General features: G+C 44.7%; 1 protein-coding gene across 2 annotated transcripts; it reads left to right on the top strand.

Moving 5' to 3' along the window:
- Nucleotides 1-1786: 1786 nt before the first annotated feature.
- On the top strand, nt 1787-13709 carry pdlim3a (PDZ and LIM domain 3a). Of its 2 annotated transcripts, none has more exons than XM_017688816.2 (7): nt 1787-1919; nt 5839-5990; nt 6732-6816; nt 8155-8342; nt 10747-10880; nt 11560-11671; nt 13024-13709. In XM_017688816.2, the coding sequence occupies exons 1-7, from the start codon at nt 1827-1829 to the stop codon at nt 13211-13213; spliced, it is 954 nt and encodes a 317-aa protein (XP_017544305.1). In that variant the 5' UTR covers nt 1787-1826; the 3' UTR covers nt 13214-13709. The 2 variants fall into 2 exon arrangements, with proteins under 2 accessions (XP_017544305.1, XP_017544306.1); XM_017688817.2 differs by having other exon boundaries at nt 11560-11697; nt 13024-13146.
- Nucleotides 13710-21230: the final 7521 nt, after the last annotated feature.

The raw sequence follows: 21230 nt of genomic DNA, 5'->3' as shown, positions 1-21230 counted from the left end.
TTATAATAGATTCAGATTTATCATTCGATCAACACACAGGCGGCATCACTAGGACAGCTTTTCTACATCTTCACAACATCGCCAAGATCAGAAATGCCCTGTCCCTGCGTGATGCAGAAACACTAGTACACGCCTTTATTACTTCCAGTCTAGACTACTGTAACGCGCTACTGTCAGGATGTACGAGCAGGAATTTAAACAAACTCCAACTAGTCCAAAACGCCGCAGCCAGGGTCCTCACTAAAACTAGAAAATTTGATCATTGTCACAAACTGCTTCACACGAGGGGCAGGAGTCAAGTGCAAGTTTAATTCCGGATGCAAGGTAGGTAATAACAAACAGGGGGTCAGAAATCCAAAAAAGCAGGCCACAGAAAGCAGACAAATCCAAAGAGGGCAAATCCAAAAGAGTAGTCAAAAACAAACCAAGAGGCAAAACATGAGAAAACCAAATCATAAACATAAACGCACAGAATTGTGCAAAAACCAAACAAGACTTCGCAATGAGCGCCTGCAAACACAGGGTATATATACACAAGATGGCAGACTACAGAGGTCAAAGGATCAAGAAATGCCTAGTATTCGGGAAACGGTGACCTCCTGTGGTGGGGAGGAGAATGGCAGGCGGCAGATGTAACAACCATATCAGTCCAGCGCTATCATCACTTCACTGGCTGCCTATTAAATTCCGTATTGATTATAAAATCCTTTTATTGACTTATAAAGCCCTACATGGTCACGCTCCTTATTACCTTATTTCTCATTATGAGCCATCACGACCACTGAGATCACAGAGCGCTGGCTTATTAATAGTCCCCAGAATTCCTAAGGCTGCAGCTGGGGGAAGAGCTTTTTCTTATATAGCCCCCAAACTCTGGAATGATCTTCCAGAAACTGTTCGGGACTCGGACTCAGTCTCAATCTTTAAGACTAGGCTGAAAACTCACTTGTTCAGTTCAGCTTTTGGTAGCTAATGTTCCCCCTAGATAAAGGCAGCAGATCCAGGGGACCATGGACACAGGGAATTATAGTAAACTGAGACGCTGGTGCTGTCGCCCCGCTGCTCGCACGCGGTCACTCAGGTTTGTGGACGGTGGAGCGGAGGGACGCCAGACTGTCTCAGAGTGCTGCCGTGTCTGTGTGTCCTTCTGGTTCTCTCCTGTTAGTTAAGCTGTCATAGTCGGATCTGCCGGAGTCGTTAGCCACACTCTGGAAATGTTCACATTCCCTGTTTATGTACAAACAGATAGAATAAAACTAATTCCATCTCCCTGCTTTCTTTCCGAGTATACAATCACCCACATGTTCGGCCGGACACTAAAGGACGACTGACTGCCGGACCCTCCTGATACCCACTTCAGACCAGCTGCCCATCCTACACTGATGTCCTCATAGACTCCCAGTTATTCCTAATACTAATATTACTGCTATTAATATCAGTAGTATAATAACTCTGTAGGTAGTTTGACCAGAGGAGGATGGGTCCCCCCTGGTGAGCCTGGTTCCTCCCAAGGTTTCTTCCTCAGTTCTGAGGGAGTTTTTCCTTGCCACTGTTGCCCCTGGCTTGCCCACTGGGGGGGGGGGTTCTGTACATTCTTACAGTCTTGAAGTGAAGGAGGAGAGGAGAGTGGAGGAGGAGGAGGAGAGAGGGGAGGAGAAGGAAGAGAGAGAGCGAGCGAGAGCGAGAGCGAGGGGGGAGAAGAGGAGAGAGAGAAGGAGGAGAGTGAAGAAGGAGAGGAGGGGTCTATTTTCTCCTTTTTAAGGGGTCTGTGCACAGAACACTCCTCCATTCCGCTGGGGGAGGCTTCACACACACACGCTGGAGACATGCCACACTGCGTGGTTCTGGAGGGTCCGGCTCCGTGGGGCTTCAGGCTGATTGGAGGAAAGGACTTCAGTCAGCCTCTCACCATCGCGCGGGTCAGTGGGTTTAACGTCCGCTCACTCTGGCAGACCTAAGAGCTTAATATAAAAACACTCGTATGTCTCTGTACTAATTCTGTGTGAGTGTGAGTGAGTGTGTGTTTTCTGATGGACAAGTATATGAAAGGGTTGAGGGATGAGTGAATGAAAGGATGGATGGATGGATGGATGAATTTGAATTTATACAGCATGTTCGGTTGTAGAACTACATCATTCAATGTTTTGACTTGAACTTCCTCGATTTCTGTGAGGAAACCACTAAAAACAATGTTCATCCTATAGAGACCGACTCTGTTCAGTACAGCCTCGAAGCTGCCTCAGTTCTGCTGCTCCAGCTCATGCTCTCATGACCATCTGCGTCCACCGCTGGGAGGTTTGACAGTGCAGGAACATGTCCCGTCTCTTTGAGGGTTCCCAGCTGTTCTCCTGGAGCTTCGCTCTGGCTCTGCACTCGCCCTGCGCTTCAGCCCAGCACAACACTGTTACCCAACACAGCTGCACATGGCCATTTTTGGTCAAAGAGCACATCCTCTCCTTCTCTGTCCTTCTCTCTCGCTCCGTCTCACCTCACAGATGGCACTGTAACCTGGCCCGTGTTGGTCAGAGCACAGGGGTGCGTTCGGCCACAGTAACTGCAGTTATTGTGGCAGAAATGTAGCGTGACTCTTATCCAGTCACCCGTAGAATGCAGGGACAGTGGGTGGCAAAGTTAGAGCACTTTAACCTGTCTGTCCACACTGGGGCTGCAGGTGGTCCTAGGCCTTATGGGTGTAGCCACACGCAACGTTTGTTTATAATGAATGTGCACCACTGGCGTCCAGCATTGCCATTCATCCTTCAATTACTGCACAAACTTAAAGCTGGAATCAGCTTCTCATCTGCCAGGGCCTGTTTCAGAATTCCCAGTCCATCTTAAATGGAGCCACAGTTGCATTCGGATGCATGTGACGGCAGCACCATTTAAGGTGGAATGGAAAACACGAATAAGGACCCCAGATTTAACCTCATCAAGCTTCAACCCAGAACCAAACTGACCAAAATCCAGTTGGTCAAGGGCTGAATTTTGCACTGAGGTTTAGATGAACTTCATCTTGAGCTCAAATGTGTTAGCTGTGCTCGGTCCAGCCTGTCATGTGACGCTTCTCCAGCGACATGTGAAACAGCTTACTCTAAAACCCATCTTTCAAATGTTCCAGGATGTTCTCCGCTGCTCATACTGACCTACAATGTTCTCCGCTGCTCATACGGACTGAGTTTTGACCCTGTTCACATTGTTATAGGAGGTTCTGTGCTGTTGACACTGCTGTAACATTTCTACCTTCTCAATGATGTCATGAGGAATGCACCAATAAAAATGCCCACAAATCACTCATAATCAGAACTCTTTACATCAATTTACATCAAATGTTAAGAAGTGAGAAAAATAATTATAGACCAGAAGGATGACATTTCTTTTCTCGACAGCGACAATATGTAGAGCTAAAGTCATTAAATAGTTGAATGGGACACTCTTTGGGAATCTCTGTGGAATTACAGCAACTGTCTTGTCCATTAAATACAGTAAACCCTTAAACTATAACACTGTAGTGTTTCTTCTTCATACATGACAGAACTGGAGCTTCACTGAGGAGAGTTTCAGTATTTACTTTACAGGATTTTGTGTGTTTGTTTACCTGCAGCCTAACAGACATCCGCTGTGTTGTACCATCTGATTTCTGCCAGTCTTTAAAGAGAAAGTCATGGACAGAAGGACAGACATGAGTTGTGTGTTCTACAGTAATAAGTCTAAGAATTGAAGTCTGAGCCTCTTTTTTTCCATTCCTTGTTCTATATTGGTCCCTTGAGCATCAGTGCTGTTACTATTCATAGAACACTGTATGGCCCCCTGTGAGAACATCAGTACGCTTGCTCCAGTTCACACAGACCTTTTTTCTGGCTCTTTATTGTTTGACAGCTATTCTTCTCTAGTTGTTCTGAGAACAGAAACTGAGGCAGTGACTCCTTCCTCTCCGTCTTTCCCCCAGTGGTGGTTGCTTTACTAGCTTGGTGGTGTTGTTGGACTAGGCAGTGAGCATACAGATGCATGACAGTGAGGCTTAGATCAGCCTCAAGTCTCTCTTCTCTATGCAGCTTAGAAGGTAAACGAGAAAAAACGATCCCTGGGAACACAGGACCTTATGGAACATAGCCCTGGGATCATAGAACCCTGGGAACATGAACCTGAGAAAACAGGGCCCTTGGAACATATCGTTCTGGGTACATAGAACCAGGGGAACATAGGATTCTAGGAAAATAGAATCCTGAGAACAGAGAACCAGTAGAATACAGGGCACTGGGAACATAGCGCCCTGATAAGATAGGGTCTGAGGAACATAAGACCCTGGAGACATAGAACCCAGGAAGATAGAACCCTGGGAATACAGGACCCAGAGAACATGGAGCCTTGGGATCATAGGGCATGTGGAACACAAAACCTGGGGAAGATAGGACCCTGGAAATATAGAGCCCTGAGAACAGGGTATAGATCCCAGAGAAAATATCATCCTGGGACAAATAACTTTGGAAATACAGGGCCCATGGAAATAGAACCCTTGGAATACATGGCACTGGAAACTTCAGACCCTAGGGATATAGAACCCAGAGAAAACAGGACCCAGGGGATACAGTGTGCTGGGAACATATGGACATAGGGAAGCTAGAACCTGGGGAGGACAGGACCCTGGGAACATAGATCCCTAAGAACATTTGACCCAGTTTCTCCGAAATGTAGTCGATCAGCCAAGACATGTTGGTGTCTGAAGTAATGTAGCTGATAGGAAATGATTATATGATGCACTATTGTCCTGAGGACATAGGATCCTGGGAATATAAGACCCAGAGAACACAGAACCGGTGGAACAATTATATGTTGCACTATTGTCCATAAAACTGGGTGCAGACAGGCTTTAGCATTGCTGCTACTACTGTTATTTAGCTTTAGTCCATATTCACAGATCCCAGTCTGTCGTACGGTGTCAGAAACCACACAGGCAAGTCTGACCCAGGTCACCAAACCATCCGGTGCCGTTTGCACCACATTTGTGATGATTAGCATCCTGCAAACCACAGACGTCAAACTGCTGTAGCCAAGCTTGCACTACTTGTTGGCTACATTAGCCTCGTAGCTCCAGTGCTAAATTAAAAAAGCAGACTTCAGACACAGAACACGACTTGGCTGATCGACACCCTCTGAGAGGAGAGAAAAAGAAAACTGTTCTTTGGATTTTTGCCCAACTGGTGAAATACTGGAGAATTTCTGAAATGGTTCACTGTCGAGACACTTACTGACCACTGTGGTGGTGATAGGAACCAGTGGTCACCGTATTTATAGTGCATACATAGCCATTCTATTTACAATTCAAGTTAAAATACCAGGCGAATGTTTTGCGCAACAACCACCTGCAAGTGCATCTCCAACTTGAACGGATGTAGAAAACACATTAAAGGCCTGAATCGTAAGTCGTTGTTTCAGGCATTGGGCAGCGCATGTGTGACCATTTGATGTAATAACTGTTTTCAGAGGCAGTAAACTTTTCAGACGTAGGAGTTTAATCACGGCCTATGACTTTGTTTACCTCTTAAGCGCTCAGTTATGCAGAAAATAAGAAAAAAAAAAAAAAAACTAAAGTGACTTCAGCCAAGTACCGAATTTAGCTTGCTAACCCCACATCGCTTCATATCCCATGTTCTCTGGTCATTTCAGAACTGATTAGGGTGGCTCAGTATATAACAGTATTTTTTCCATATTGCCGATATTTCAGGCATGAGGACCTATAGGACCAATGTTTAAATGCATTTTGGCCAGGGTGTTATCCAAACATAACAGCCTTTTCTTTCTCTAGTTACACTTAAGGATGTTGTACTTCTCTGTGGTCAGATATCTTCTGGCAGTAAGGCCTCTCTGGTCGACCTATCTCCTGGTGACATCATCCTGGCTATAGACGGCATTGCCAGCGACAACATGATGCACTGTGAGGCTCAGAATCGCATCAGGGACGCGACGCGTCAGCTCACCTTAACCATCGAGAGGTCAGTGATCACAGTGAACAGGTGGTACAGTTTCAGTTTCTTGATTAAATTTTCTTCAGTTTTGCAATGGAGCTCAGAAAACGGCGGCGCTTTAGAGCCACTGTTAGAGTTTAAATCATAGACTTTGAGAATAAAGTCATAATATTTTAAGAATAAAGTCAAAATCAAAATCAACCTCATTTTAACATGAGGAGGTCAAATCTTCTGACTACAATATTGAGACTTTTCCTGATAAAAATCCAACTTCAATGTCTTAATTCTATGACTTGTCAAAATATTATGACTATTCTCAAAATATTGTCACTTTATACTCAAAACTTTCTTTTTTTAACAGTGGTCCTAAAATGCTGTGTTATTAAAAAGCATGTCACATAAAGCTGGAACAGTGTGTCTGTCTGTCTGTGTTTGTAGATGACAGTATGTCATACAGTGTAATTAGAGATTACAGTTAGCTATTGTTTTAGCCTGATGCTAACTGGTGAGTTATACCTTCCATTACTTGTTAGCTACATTAGCTGCGCAGTGCAAACATTTGACAAAGCATGTGTCTCGGCTACGTGATTTTGTTTGAGATAGGCTGATTTATTTACAGCTGGTTTTATGTTCAAACCTTTGGAAGGTAAATGAACCAATTCTAGAGCAGACATAGAAACAGGGGGTCATTTTACAGCCTTCAGAAAGAAGCCGCTGTGAAAATCACTGGACCAACATTCTGCTCAAACATACCAAACCCCTTTGCAGGCCAGAGACCAGACTGTGGTCACCTCGCGTGAGTGACGATGACCGAGCCCACCCTTTCAAAATCAACCTGGAAGCAGAGAGACAGGTCAGTACAAGGCCGTTAACTCATCTTCACCACAGCCGGTTTCGGGGGTCCTGATGCGTTCGCCCCTCGTTGCTCACTAGCAGCTCAACACAGCGTTCCACACACAGGCAGCCAGCACTGCACTGGTTAATCTAAACACGGATGTTGAGAAAAATATCCTGATTGATTTCCATTCCGCCGGAGGAGTGGCCAGTAGAGACTGTATGCAAAAGTTTGTGCGCCCTGGTGTACATGACGTGAAAATAAGTCACAAATCCTCTACAGAGAACACGATTCTGCACCTGTTAATGCACAACTATTGTTTATTTACTGAGTTGAACATGAACAACAGAAAATGTGGCCTGTGCAAAAGTTATGGCACAGTTTATATTTTATGTCTTTTCTTCTGAATATGTTAAACTCAGTAAATAAATAGAAATTGAGGGCTGAAATGTATAATAGTCAACTGCGTTCTCTGTAAAGGATGTGTTAACTTTTTCTTAGGACCCTGGGAACACAGGGCTATGGGAACCAAGAACCCTAGGAAGAACATAGGGCTCTGGCACCCCTGGGAATATTGGATCCTGGGAACATAGTGACCTTGGACACATATGCCATGGGGAATATAGAAACTTGGAACATAAAGCCTGGGGACAGAAGGCCAGATGAACATCCTGGGTATATAGAACCCACAGGAGATAGGCCCATGGGGTCATAGAACCCTGAGATTACATGATCTGTAGAACATAGAACCCTGGGTACACATATGACCAGAGGAACATAGAAACTTGGAACATAGAGCCTGGGGACATAAGACCAGAGGAACACAGGATCCTGGGAACAAAGAACCCTGGGAATACAGGAGCCAGAGAACATAGAGCCCACTGGGAACATAGGACATGGGAAACATAGAACCAGGGCAAGATTTTGTTCTTCTTTTTTTACAATACATTAAACTTGGCAAATAAATACAAACTTGTGTAGTGAATAATGTTTAGGTGGGTTCTCTGTAGAGAATGTTTAACTGCTTTTCACTCAAAGAAATCAACCATGTCATTTGAATGGTGGTGTTCAAATGATGGTGCTCCAAAGTACTGACTCACAATTACTAACTCACCAGGAACATGTTCTGTAACTAACAGCCATTCTGCTTTAATGCACGGGGTTTTTTAATGCACCATTTAAAAACAGCTAGAACTCTTATTTAAAGTGTTCTCATCTGTTTAATCATGCACTGCATCTGTCCTGCCTCCTCTGCCTGGTAAAGCACTGTGTTTTGCACAACCATGTGAAAGATTGTGTATAAACAAAGATTAGTTTATCATTTTTATTATTAGCTTGTGTCATTTTGAATGACAGGAGTACTGGCCAATAGGAACAGGCCACAACAGGAGGGCCACTCCGTTCATAGCGGCAGCTAACATTGACGACGAGCGGCAGGTGGTCAGCTCGGCCTACAACTCCCCCATCGGCCTTTATTCCTTAGGCAACATCCAGGACGCCTTACATGGTCAGCTCAGAGGCCTGATGCACAACAAGCCGGAGAGGTGGGTGTGGAAGGACCCTCTGATGCCCTTCTGGGGTGCCTTCTTTGAGTGATCATGGATCTATATAGGACCATTTTCCTCACTTAAAACCCTTGAAGAACCATCTTTTTTCAGAGTGCATATTACACTGTAGCAATCCACTCCTTACTGGCTGTGGATGTGCAGAACCTCAGTATCACAGTAAGAGAGGCTTTCTTGTGTAAATGAGTTGTTTTAGTTGGTTTAAAGTTGTATAAACGTGTTACTGGTGCTGGTTTGCGCTGGTTGTGGGTCAGTTGGTGCAGTCGTAACCCAAATGTTAAGAAGAGCGATTTTTGTCCTCAGTAAAAAAGCAGACCAGTTTGGAAGTCCACTTCACCACCTTGTCTCTAAATGTGTATCAGTGTGTGCTGATATACTAGTCTAAACTATAAAATATGGTATAAACTAAAACTCACTCACTTTGATCTGCTTTAATCTTCAGCTCAACTACAGCTGCTTTTCTCACGTCTCCAGCAGGAAACTTCTCCTCTAAACTAGAACATTTTCTTATAAAACGTCGAGGCTGAAGTCGCTTCTCATGCGCCAGCTTCTTGTTTGAGTTTTCCCGTTCCACCTTAAATGGCAGAATGAGGTGCCAGAATGTAACTGTTGCTTTATTTAAATCGGAATGGGACAATTCAAATGACAATTGACTTCAGTTTCATGGCTTTTCAATGTTTAACAGTTTCCCATTGCAGATTAAATGTATGAGGAAACCAGCTGGAGTGATTATAAAAATGTTCGGCTTAAATCTCTCTCTTTACCGTTTCGTGGCTACTAGCTGGGCAAGACTGTCATCTGTGTTGCTATGGTGACCAGCCGTCTGTGCTGATCTTCAGGGTTAAAGGGTGAATCAGCAGTTCTACATTAATTCCAGCGTTTAAGACCGTTTACTGTTAAACTGAGTTGAAGGATCAGCAGAGCTTTATTTTACTGTAGAGGAGGATTATTTTATTATTACCCACTGATCTGATTCAGCTGTGGAGCCACAACAGGGCGGGAACAGAGCCACAGGCTGCTGACCACTGGCCTTTAACAATAAGATTAAGTTTAGAAGTGAGCTACTTGCTATCTCTGTCATTTCCATTGGTTCTCCGCTGCAGGTCTGTTTAATTGTTGAGGGTTTACTTACAGCACTATTTTTCCCACGTCTTCTCATGGGCCTGATTCTCAGCTGATGCCACATTACTTTGCTGCTCCAAAACTCAAAGAGTCAAGGGTGGGTCAGGCAACATTTTGGCTGATCAACCACATTTGAGCTAAGAGGAGGGAAAATGGGTGTAACTCAGATTTTTTGCCTGACTGTCAGTTTATTATATGAGGGGATTGGCCCTGATGTGACATCCTGCTCTCAAATGTGGAAGGTGGGCAGCATTAAAGTGGGACTGAGCTGTGAGTCATATGGATCACATTAGAAGAGCAGATATATGGAGTGAGTTGGAGATTCAGCAGCTTACAGAGCAGCAGTGGAATGAACATCTAACTGGATTAGTCGGGGGGGCCGGTGTGTCTGCTGGAGCCAGGTGAGCCGCATCAGGAAAGAATGCGTACACGCAAACAGGCAAGCACACAGGCGAGTGCACAAACAGCCCTGATAACACGAAACAGCTGCTGATAAAGGTGATGAGCACAGGTCATCCCAGAGTAGAGCTGCAATGGGGCCCGAAGTTTAAGGCCAAACCTGAACACAATTGAGAATTTTCCACCAGAGCTCAACACGAAACGACACGAAGTTCTGTGGTTTAAGTCCAAGACGGCCTGGTTGTAAGGGCTGGCTCCCAGGCTGCGGTGCTCCCAGCCACCAGAGGGAGGCGAGACACCACCCAGGTCCAATCAAGCCTAACATCCTACACCTGGGCAGAGGCTTCATAAGTGCAGAGCAGGTGACACACATTGCAGTGAGTCCACAGAAATTGCCGGTTATTTGGGTAATAAGGTTTGCACTCTGCCTCGTTTCAAGTTTCCTTCTCTGCTCTGTTTCTTAAAAACAAACAAACAAAAAAAAAAAAAAAACCTAATATAAAAACAAAACATAGGAATCTTCCTCCCTCGTGTTCTGATGTGGTTCAGGTAGGTTTAGAAATGCCATATGAGGGCACTGAAGCATGGAGTGCTTGAGCAGGATCTGTAGGGCCAAGGTTCAATCTCTGGTGCTTTACTTTAACTAATCCTTCCATTGTACATAAGCTTGGCACTTGGGCCCTGTGTCCCTAAAACCTGTGGTGGCTCACCTGGTAGGCCCTGGGATACAACTCAGACAGCCTGGGCCCACATTCACTGTCTGATGAGGTGTCACACGCTACACCCATAATGATGATGGTGTGTGTGTGTGTGTGTGTGTGTGTGTGTGTGTGTGTGTGTGTGTGTGTGTGTGTGTTTTCAGTCCTAGGGCTCTAACCAGTATAGAAGAGTCAGATGTGTATCGAATGCTGCAGAGAGATCAGACAGAAGAGGAGCCTCATGAGCCCCGTCAATCAGGATCCTTCAAAGCCCTGCAGGACTACATCAACAGTGAGGGTAAGACACACATACAGTGGTGGTTCTGAAATCTTTGAGAGGAATTTAAAGCAGGTAAAAAGGAAAAAGTGGAAGGAGGAAGGAAAAGTGTAGGAGCCAATCAGAGTGCAGGACTGAATTCAACCAGCCAATGAGAGCATAGTGCAAATCAATGAGACCACATGATAGAAAATTGAACCAGCCAACCACAGTACTGGAACAACATTTAAATGAGTGAATCAGAGCAGAGGAGGAACAATTCAACAAGCCAATCAGAGTGCAGGAGGAAAAATTCTACTAGCCAATTGGAGAATAGGAGGGCAAATTCAAGTAGCCAGTCAGAGTGTAGGAGGAAAATTCAACTAGCCAATCAGAGAATAGGAGGGAAATTCAAGTAGCCAGTCAGAGTGTAGGAGGGAAATTCAACTAGCCAATCAGAGAATAGGAGGGAAATTCAAGTAATCAATAAGAGCAAAAGACGAAAATTCAACCTGCCATGCATGAAAGCATTAAAACGACCTGAGCCAATCAGAGTGTAGGAAGGGGACTGGCAGTAAGTAAGATGCCAGAGGAAGCCAATCAGGTTGCAGAATGAAAGTAGAATCCTACCAGCTAAACTGTCTTCCTGTCAAAATAAATAATGAGAGTAAACCTGCCAAACGCCAGTTTGTTCCAGCTCTGAAATCTCTCTGATGGACAGGGACACGTCCTATAGTGACGAGAACCGTGCAAGCGCCCACCACCAAGCCCCCGACCCCCGCAGGAAACCTCCACAAACTGCCCATGTGTGACAAGTGTGGCAACGGCATAGTGTGAGTACCTGCAGAACACGTACCAGGTGAACATCTGAGTACTGATAAAGAAGCACCTGAAATCAAATACATCAATGACTAAATTATTTCATTAAAGTTAAGAGTGTTTTTACACTTAAACAAGACAGTTCTTCAAAAGGTTCTTTAGTAAAAAGAACGGTTGTATATTGAACCATGAACACTCTTCAGTTTCTTCAGATTGATGGAGAACGTGTTATAGATGGTTCTGTATATATTACTTTTTTGAAACAGGGTTCTATGTAGCACCAAGAAAAAGGTTCTCCTGGGGTTACAAGCTTAACATTGTAACGATAAAAAAACCTTTCAGTGCTATGTAGAACGCTTTTCAAAAATTTTCTATATAGAACCATACACAGTGCATTGTCCAAATAATTTGAAGAAAAAAAAAATCGTTCAATGATGCAAAGAACCCTTTAATCATGGAAAGAGTTCTTTCAGGGTTCTCTTTTCTAAAGAACACCTGAAGAACCATCTTTTAAGAGTGTGTTTGAAGTTCAGAGCAGGAAATGATTTGTTGCATTTCAATTCTAGTTCCCCTAGAGTTCCCGAGCGGTCGGTATAGTGTGGTGGGTATATAGCGGTCGGGATAGTGTAGGGGGTATATAGCGGTCGGGATAGTGTAGGGGGTATATAGCGGTCGGGATAGTGTGGGGGGGTATATAGCGGTCGGGATAGTGTGGGGGGGTATATAGCGGTCGGGATAGTGTGGGGGGTATATAGCGGTCGGGATAGTGTGGGGGGTATATAGCGGTCGGGATAGTGTGGGGGGTATATAGCGGTCGGGATAGTGTGGTGGGTATATAGCGGTCGGTGTAGTGTAGGGGGTATGTAGCGGTCGGTGTAGCGTAGGGGGTATGTAGCGGTCGGTGTAGCGTAGGGGGTATGTAGCGGTCGGTGTAGTGTAGGGGGTATGTAGCGGTCGGTGTAGTGTAGGGGGTAACTCCTCTGATTTCTATGCTGTAGATTGGGGTTCAGTGCCCCGTCTGGGTAAACCAATAAGAGTATACCAATAAGAGTCCTTGGGCAAGACTCCTACCACCACCTTCTCCTACCTGTGTAAAATAATCACATTGTAAGTTGCTCTGGATAAGGGCATCAGCCACATGCCGTAAATGTATTTGTGGAAACGGTTTAGGTGACTTGACTTCTAGTGTTTGTTAGCAGCATAAGCTTCGTAACCCTAGTTCAAAACTAAATACATGAAACCTGGACACCAAGCATGTCCTGGCTGATCGACTGCATGTGGAAAATCACATAAATTAGATTTTTTCTGTGAGTTAATGATGTTTTCTGTGTTTTCCATTCTCTCTTTAATTCATTCTCTCTCTCAGAGGAACCGTCGTAAAGGTTCGGGATAAGTATCGGCACCCCGGCTGTTTCGTCTGTTCAGACTGTGAGGACAACCTGAAGCAGAAAGGCTATTTCTTCATAGATGACCAGCTTTACTGCGAAACCCATGCTTGCGCTCGCACGAAACCCCCGGAGGGTCACGACCTCATCACGACTTTTCCCTCAGAGTAGCACACAGACCAGCAAGACTGCATTCACTTATACACACACACGAACTTCAACAGGCCCAAAGGAACAAGCACGAGACAGCCAATCAGAACAGAGCTTGTTTACATACATCAGATTAATCACATTTACAAAAAACAGCCTGTTTTGAATTCGCTTTTTCTGTGACGCATAGTCGGCCTACAGCAGTTGAGCACCATCCATTCATACTGAGGTTTCAAACTGTTGAACAGAGAGCTGTTTTACATGGATCAGTAATTTTTAAAGAGAATTACAAGTGTTTATAAACAAAAATAAATTAAACAAAATGTTATATACATTTGCATATAACATATGAATAACAAAAAAGTAGTCTATGGGCCCTTTAAGCACACAAACTCACACAGAAACACATCCACTGCTGTACTGATTGTATTTGCTGTAGTATTTCAATACTGAGTTGCTTACTGTAGAAATATTAGCTACAGTGGCTGAATATTTCAATAAATATGCAAACAGTCACCTTGTGAGTCGCCATCATTCTGTCACAAAGCTAACACTGAAAAAGTGAAGCGAGCAAAGCCAAGCCCGTCACATCACACCGTTCCTCTGCGGGCCAAGCCTGTCACATCACACCGTTCCTCTGCAACCTGTAGTTATTACCGCTGTTTGCTATGTAGTCATGTCATTACATAGTGAGATACAGAACGAATCACCTTTATCCTGCAATTTACATTCAACAGCTTGAAAAATGGAAAGGGTGGAGTAATCGGAATAGAAAACATCCATGTAAACAGCTCAATTGGAATAGAAAACATCCATGTAAACAGCTCAATCGAAATAGAAAACATCCATGTAAACAGCTCAATCGGAATAGACTAATGCGATTGAGGCCATTGGGAATACAGTTTCTATCCGATTGACCAAGGTGGGTAATCCTGTAAATAATCCGTTAAATAGAAGAATAATATCTGCGTAAACGCCTGGATCCGATTACATTCCCTATTGGAAGGTGGAAGAGCGTTCTGTGCATGCGCGGTGCGTCACGGCGAAAGCTTATACCATTCAGCATGGTGGAGCAGAAACTGGTCTGCAGAAGAGACGAGGTTTATAATCCGAGCTTTAAAAGACGGCGGCGGGGCGGACGGCCAACTTCTGTGTGTCAGAGCAAAATGTCTTCATTTATAATTGCATGTGAAGGACGTTTTCCTGAGCGTGACATCAGTTTAAAGCCATTAAAAAAAAAAAGACGAACGCACCAACTGGAAACTCATCTCATGCTGACTGAACCTCACATGATGCTTGCTGTCATGGTAACGTTCACTCTCAGCGCTGCTCCGCGCATGCACCCAATTCTGCATCGGATTACTTGTAGTGGGCATATAAACGAAGATTTCAGGTTTTTGAGCAGAGCAAGAATAAAGACCTCAGTCTGAATCGGTCATCCGACTCAATCAGACTGGAAAAATCTTTGCATGTAAACAACCACTGACTCATTAAATGGGGGCGGCTCTGAAGTGACAGAAATCAATATATAGAGAGGTTCACAACTATCAACTAGCCAAATAGCCTACTATCCTACTTCAATGAAGCAGAGTCATTAGAACAGTAACATTAATGATAAGCACAACTCTTGGTTGCTGACCTTGCATTTAACCATCAGGCTGACAGCATTGGGTCATCTATATCTTTCCAAGGTCCTGTATGTTCCCAGAGTCCTATGTTCACATGAGCCTATATTCTATTATTACTTTTTAGCCACTTTTCCAGAAAGAGTACTGGCTACTTTTTAGCTACTTTCAAAGCAACTGTCAGAATGTTTGTGAATCTCCAACTGATACACCAAACAGGCCTACCTGACAGTATGAACAAGACACTGCATTTAAAACATGAGCCAGAAAGAAACATGTACAAAAAGATCACCAAAAAGTGCACCCAACGATTAAACTTACACACCCAGAGCTGTGATATCCAACAAAAACTGACTGAAGTCAATCATTCCAGGTTTTTCCTTTCCTCCCTAAAAACAAAACTAACCAAATACAAACAATTTTGTGTGAAACGTTGTCAACCGTCGAAATAAAACTGCTCCAATTTCAGCAAAACGTACAGACACGACATTAAGAGTCCTTCATTAAACTTCAGCAACACTTCAGCCTCAAAATCCTCCTCAGTGACTGACTCTTTTTGGGGTGAGAATAAGGCCTGAATAATCGTTCCAGTGCTGCTGTAGCTCCATAGCAGAACTAGTTTTCTAGGTAAAATAACAAATAATCCTCCTCTACAGTAAAATAAAGCTCTGCTGATCCTTCAACACAGTTTAACAGTAAATGGTCTTAAACGCTGGAGTTAATGTAGAACTGCTCATTCACCCTTTAACCCTGAAGATCAGCACAGACGGCTGGTCACCATAGCAACACAGACGACAGTCTCACCCCGCTAGTAGCTACGAAACGGTAAAGAGAGAGATTTAAGATGGACATTGATAATTTGGTAACGAATGGACTGATTTACATTTATAGTCACTCCAGCTGGTTTCCTGATATGTTTAATCTACAACGACTCGCGAAGCTGAAGTCCCTTCTCTTTCTCCAGCTTCTCGTTCAAGTTGTCCCATTCCACCTTAAATGCCATAGCAGTACAAATTGGTGCCCCAGGCACCATTTAAGGTGGAACGGGACAATTCGAACAAGAATTGTTCAAGAATTCAGCCTCATTATGAGTAGGAAAAGTTCTCCTGTTGGAGATGTGAGAAAAGCAGCTGTAGCTGAGCTGAAAATTAAAGAAGTCAAACATCAAATTGAGTGAGTTTTAGTTTATACCATATTTATAGTTTATACTAGTGTACCAGCACGCACTGAGAGACATTTAAAGACAAGGTGGTGAAACGGACAAAATACGTTGTGGCTCCCAAAGTGGTTTTGTTTGTTTTTGAATGGACAAAATGGTCCTTCTTAACTTTTTGGTTGCCAACTGCTGAGTTAAGTCTACTATAAAGGGTTTGTCAGCGCGTGACTATTTGCTCAAGCTGTCTCGCTCAGTCAGGTTTGCACAGTCACCACCAGCCCAGTTTACAACCACATTCTGTTGCTTGAATTTTTCCCAGATTGACTGAAGCCTATAGTGAAATTGTAGCAAACACTTTTGCTATAGTTACAGAAAAATGTGTAGCCGCTACAGCCGGTAGCTACGTTTCAAACAGCTGTAGCCGCTACAGCCGGTAGCTACATTTCAAACAGCTGTAGCCGCTACAGCCGGTAGCTACATTTCAAACAGCTGTAGCCGGTAGCTACATTTCGTACAGCTGTAGCCGCTACAGCCGGTAGCTACATTTCGTACAGCTGTAGCCGCTACAGCCGGTAGCTACATTTCGTACAGCTGTAGCCGGTAGCTACATTTCGTACAGCTGTAGCCGGTAGCTACATTTCGTACAGCTGTAGCCGGTAGCTACATTTCGTACAGCTGTAGCCGGTAGCTACATTTCGTACAGCTGTAGCCGCTACAGCCGGTAGCTACATTTCGTACAGCTGTAGCCGCTACAGCCGGTAGCTACATTTCGTACAGCTGTAGCCGCTACAGCCGGTAGCTACATTTCGTACAGCTGTAGCCGGTAGCTACATTTCGTACAGCTGTAGCCGGTAGCTACATTTCGTACAGCTGTAGCCGGTAGCTACGTTTCAAACAGCTGTAGCCGCTACAGCCGGTAGCTACATTTCAAACAGCTGTAGCCGCTACAGCCGGTAGCTACATTTCAAACAGCTGTAGCCGGTAGCTACATTTCGTACAGCTGTAGCCGCTACAGCCGGTAGCTACATTTCGTACAGCTGTAGCCGCTACAGCCGGTAGCTACATTTCGTACAGCTGTAGCCGGTAGCTACATTTCGTACAGCTGTAGCCGGTAGCTACATTTCGTACAGCTGTAGCCGGTAGCTACATTTCGTACAGCTGTAGCCGGTAGCTACATTTCGTACAGCTGTAGCCGGTAGCTACATTTCGTACAGCTGTAGCCGCTACAGCCGGTAGCTACATTTCGTACAGCTGTAGCCGCTACAGCCGGTAGCTACATTTCGTACAGCTGTAGCCGGTAGCTACATTTCGTACAGCTGTAGCCGGTAGCTACATTTCGTACAGCTGTAGCCGGTAGCTACATTTCGTACAGCTGTAGCCGGTAGCTACATTTCGTACAGCTGTAGCCGGTAGCTACATTTCGTACAGCTGTAGCCGGTAGCTACATTTCGTACAGCTGTAGCCGGTAGCTACATTTCGTACAGCTGTAGCCGGTAGCTACATTTCGTACAGCTGTAGCCGCTACAGCCGGTAGCTACATTTCGTACAGCTGTAGCCGCTACAGCCGGTAGCTACATTTCGTACAGCTGTACCTGCTACAGCCGGTAGCTACATTTCGTACAGCTGTACCTGCTACAGCCGGTAGCTACATTTCAAACAGCTGTAATGACATTTCATACAGCTTGTAACCACTAGCGTAGAGTCCACTAATAGTTTTGCTACAAAAGACATTTGATAAGGGAGGGTATCACCTGGGACCGTGTATGGCAATTAAACAGCAAGTTAGGCTGACTTGCAGCAGTCTCCTGAGTCTGAGACAAGATAATTTAATGTACAATTGGAAATGTATTAAATAAACAAACCAAAGTAATTTCCAGCTCCCAACCCACACCATCAAACAGTCACCGAGTGAGTGACCATTACCCAACACAAATAAAGTCCATGGGCTGTTTTGTAGCTTTTAGTCAACAAGTTGGTGGTAGCACAGTTCACATAGAAGGTTTCTGCAATAGTAGTCTTGCGATGGAGAAGCAGAAGGTGGCCAGTGAGGCGGCTAATAGTGAGGTTGAGTGAAGCAGGAACGATGTACCAAGAGACTTAAGAAGTCCCAGCTTCAGCCACGCAGAACCGCCTAGGGCCTATAAAACCTCCTTCTGCATAAAAAGGAAGACTGAGTCTAAAACCAACGGCAATTAGTCCTTTCGTTTAACATGGCTTCAACATAGCATTAGCACAGTTTTAGCATTAGCACAGTTTTAGCATCAGCACAGCATCAGCACAGCATCAGCACAGCCTACTGTACACAAACCTTAAAATCACCAGTACAATCTTAAGTAAAAGAACCAAAAACACTTACAACAGGCAGCAAACCCACAGTTTCCTGTTAAGGAGACAATCCGCATAGAGGATGTGCCACCTGAACACAATTCCCTCAATACCACCTACTTGGCTTCTTCTACTTATACACAGCCCAAGGGAGCCTCTCTAATGACCCCATGAGGATGGGAAGAGGAACTGGAGCAAGATGTACCTAGAGACCTACTGAATGATAACCAGTTTGGTTAAAAGCTGTAGCTGCTACAGCCGGTAACTACATTTCATACAGCTGTAGCTGATACAGCCGGTAACTACATTTCGTACAGCTGTAGCTGCTACAGCCGGTAACTACATTTCATACAGCTGTAGCTGCTACAGCCGGTAACTACTATTCGTACAGCTGTAGCTGCTACTTGGTAACTACATTTCGTACAGCTGTAGCTGCTACTTGGTAACTACATTTCGTACAGCTGTAGCTGCTACAGCCGGTAACTACATTTCGTACAGCTGTAGCTGCGACAGCCGGTAACTACATTTCGTACAGCTGTAGCTGCTACAGCCGGTAACTACATTTCGTACAGCTGTAGCTGCTACAGCCGGTAACTACATTTCGTACAGCTGTAGCTGCTACAGCCGGTAACTATATTTCGTACAGCTGTAGCTGCTATAGTCGGTAACTATATTTCGTACAGCTGTAGCTGCTACAGTCGGTAACTATATTTCGTACAGCTGTAGCTGCTACAGCCGGTAACTACTATTCGTACAGCTGTAGCTGCTACTTGGTAACTACATTTCGTACAGCTGTAGCTGCTACAGCCGGTAACTACATTTCATACAGCTGTAGCTGCTACAGCCGGTAACTACTATTCGTACAGCTGTAGCTGCTACTTGGTAACTACATTTCGTACAGCTGTAGCTGCTACTTGGTAACTACATTTCGTACAGCTGTAGCTCTTACAGCCGGTAACTACATTTCGTACAGCTGTAGCTGCGACAGCCGGTAACTACATTTCGTACAGCTGTAGCTGCTACAGCCGGTAACTACATTTCGTACAGCTGTAGCTGCTACAGCCGGTAACTACATTTCGTACAGCTGTAGCTGGTAAAGCCGGTAAGTACATTTCGTACAGCTGTAGCTACTATAGTCGGTAACTATATTTCGTACAGCTGTAGCTGCTACAGTCGGTAACTATATTTCGTACAGCTGTAGCTGCTACAGCCGGTAACTACATTTCGTACAGCTGTAGCTGCTATAGTCGGTAACTATATTTCGCACAGCTGTAGCTGCTACAGTCGGTAACTATATTTCGTACAGCTGTAGCTGCTACAGTCGGTAACTACTATTCGTACAGCTGTAGCTGCTACAGCCGGTAACTACATTTCGTACAGCTGTAGCTGCTACTTGGTAACTACATTTCGTACAGCTGTAGCTGCGACAGCAGGAAACTACATTTCGTACAGCTGTAGCTGCTACAGCCGGCAACTACATTTCATACAGCTGTAGCTGCTACAGTCGGTAACTATATTTCGTACAGCTGTAGCTGCTACAGCCGGTAACTACATTTCGTACAGCTGTAGCTGCGACAGCCGGTAACTACATTTCGTACAGCTGTAGCTGCTACAGTCGGTAACTATATTTCGTACAGCTGTAGCTGCTACAGCTGGTAACTACATTTCGTACAGCTGTAGCTGCTACAGCCGGTAACTACATTTCGTACAGCTGTAGCTGCTACTTGGTAACTACATTTCGTACAGCTGTAGCTGCTACAGACGGTAACTACATTTCGTACAGCTGTAGCTAGGACAGCCGGTAACTACATTTCGTACAGCTGTAGCTGCTACAGCCGGTAACTACATTTCGTACAGCTGTAGCTGCTACAGCCGGTAACTACATTTCATACAGCTGTAGCTGCTACAGCCGGTAACTACTATTCGTACAGCTGTAGCTGCTACTTGGTAACTACATTTCGTACAGCTGTAGCTGCTACAGCCGGTAACTACATTTCGTACAGCTGTAGCTGCGACAGCCGGTAACTACATTTCGTACAGCTGTAGCTGCTACAGCCGGTAACTAAATTTCGTACAGCTGTAGCTGCTACAGCCGGTAACTACATTTCGTACAGCTGTAGCTGCTACAGCCGGTAACTACATTTCGTACAGCTGTAGCTGCTATAGTCGGTAACTATATTTCGTACAGCTGTAGCTGCTACAGTCGGTAACTATATTTCGTATAGCTGCAGCTGCTACAGCCGGTAATTACATTTCGTACAGCTGTAGCTGCTACTTGGTAACTACATTTCGTACAGCTGTAGCTGCGACAGCCGGTAACTACATTTCGTACAGCTGTAGCTGCGACAGCCGGTAAGTACATTTCGTACAGCTGTAGCTGCTACAGCCGGTAACTACATTTCGTACAGCTGTAGCTGCTACTTGGTAACTACATTTCGTACAGCTGTAGCTGCTACAGCCGGTAACTACATTTCGTACAGCTGTAGCTGCGACAGCCGGTAAGTACATTTCGTACAACTGTAGCTGCTACAGCCGGTAACTACATTTCGTACAGCTGTAGCTGCTACAGCCGGTAACTACATTTCATACAGCTGTAGCTGCTACAGCCGGTAACTACTATTCGTACAGCTTTAGCTGCTACTTGGTAACTACATTTCGTACAGCTGTAGCTGCTACTTGGTAACTACATTTCGTACAGCTGTAGCTGCTACAGCCTGTAACTACATTTCGTACAGCTGTAGCTGCGACAGCCGGTAAGTACATTTCGTACAGCTGTAGCGGCGACAGCCGGTAACTACATTTTGTACAGCTGTAGCTGCTACAGCCGGTAACTACATTTCGTACAGCTGTAGCTGCGACAGCCGGTAACTACATTTCGTACAGCTGTAGCTGCTACAGCCGGTAAATACATTTCGTACAGCTGTAGCTGCTA

This window comes from Pygocentrus nattereri, chromosome 22, assembly GCF_015220715.1.
Source record: "Pygocentrus nattereri isolate fPygNat1 chromosome 22, fPygNat1.pri, whole genome shotgun sequence".
Lineage (NCBI taxonomy): Eukaryota > Metazoa > Chordata > Actinopteri > Characiformes > Serrasalmidae > Pygocentrus > Pygocentrus nattereri.
The sequence above is the reverse complement of the archived record's forward strand: the minus strand, read 5'-3'. Positions and strand labels throughout refer to the sequence as shown.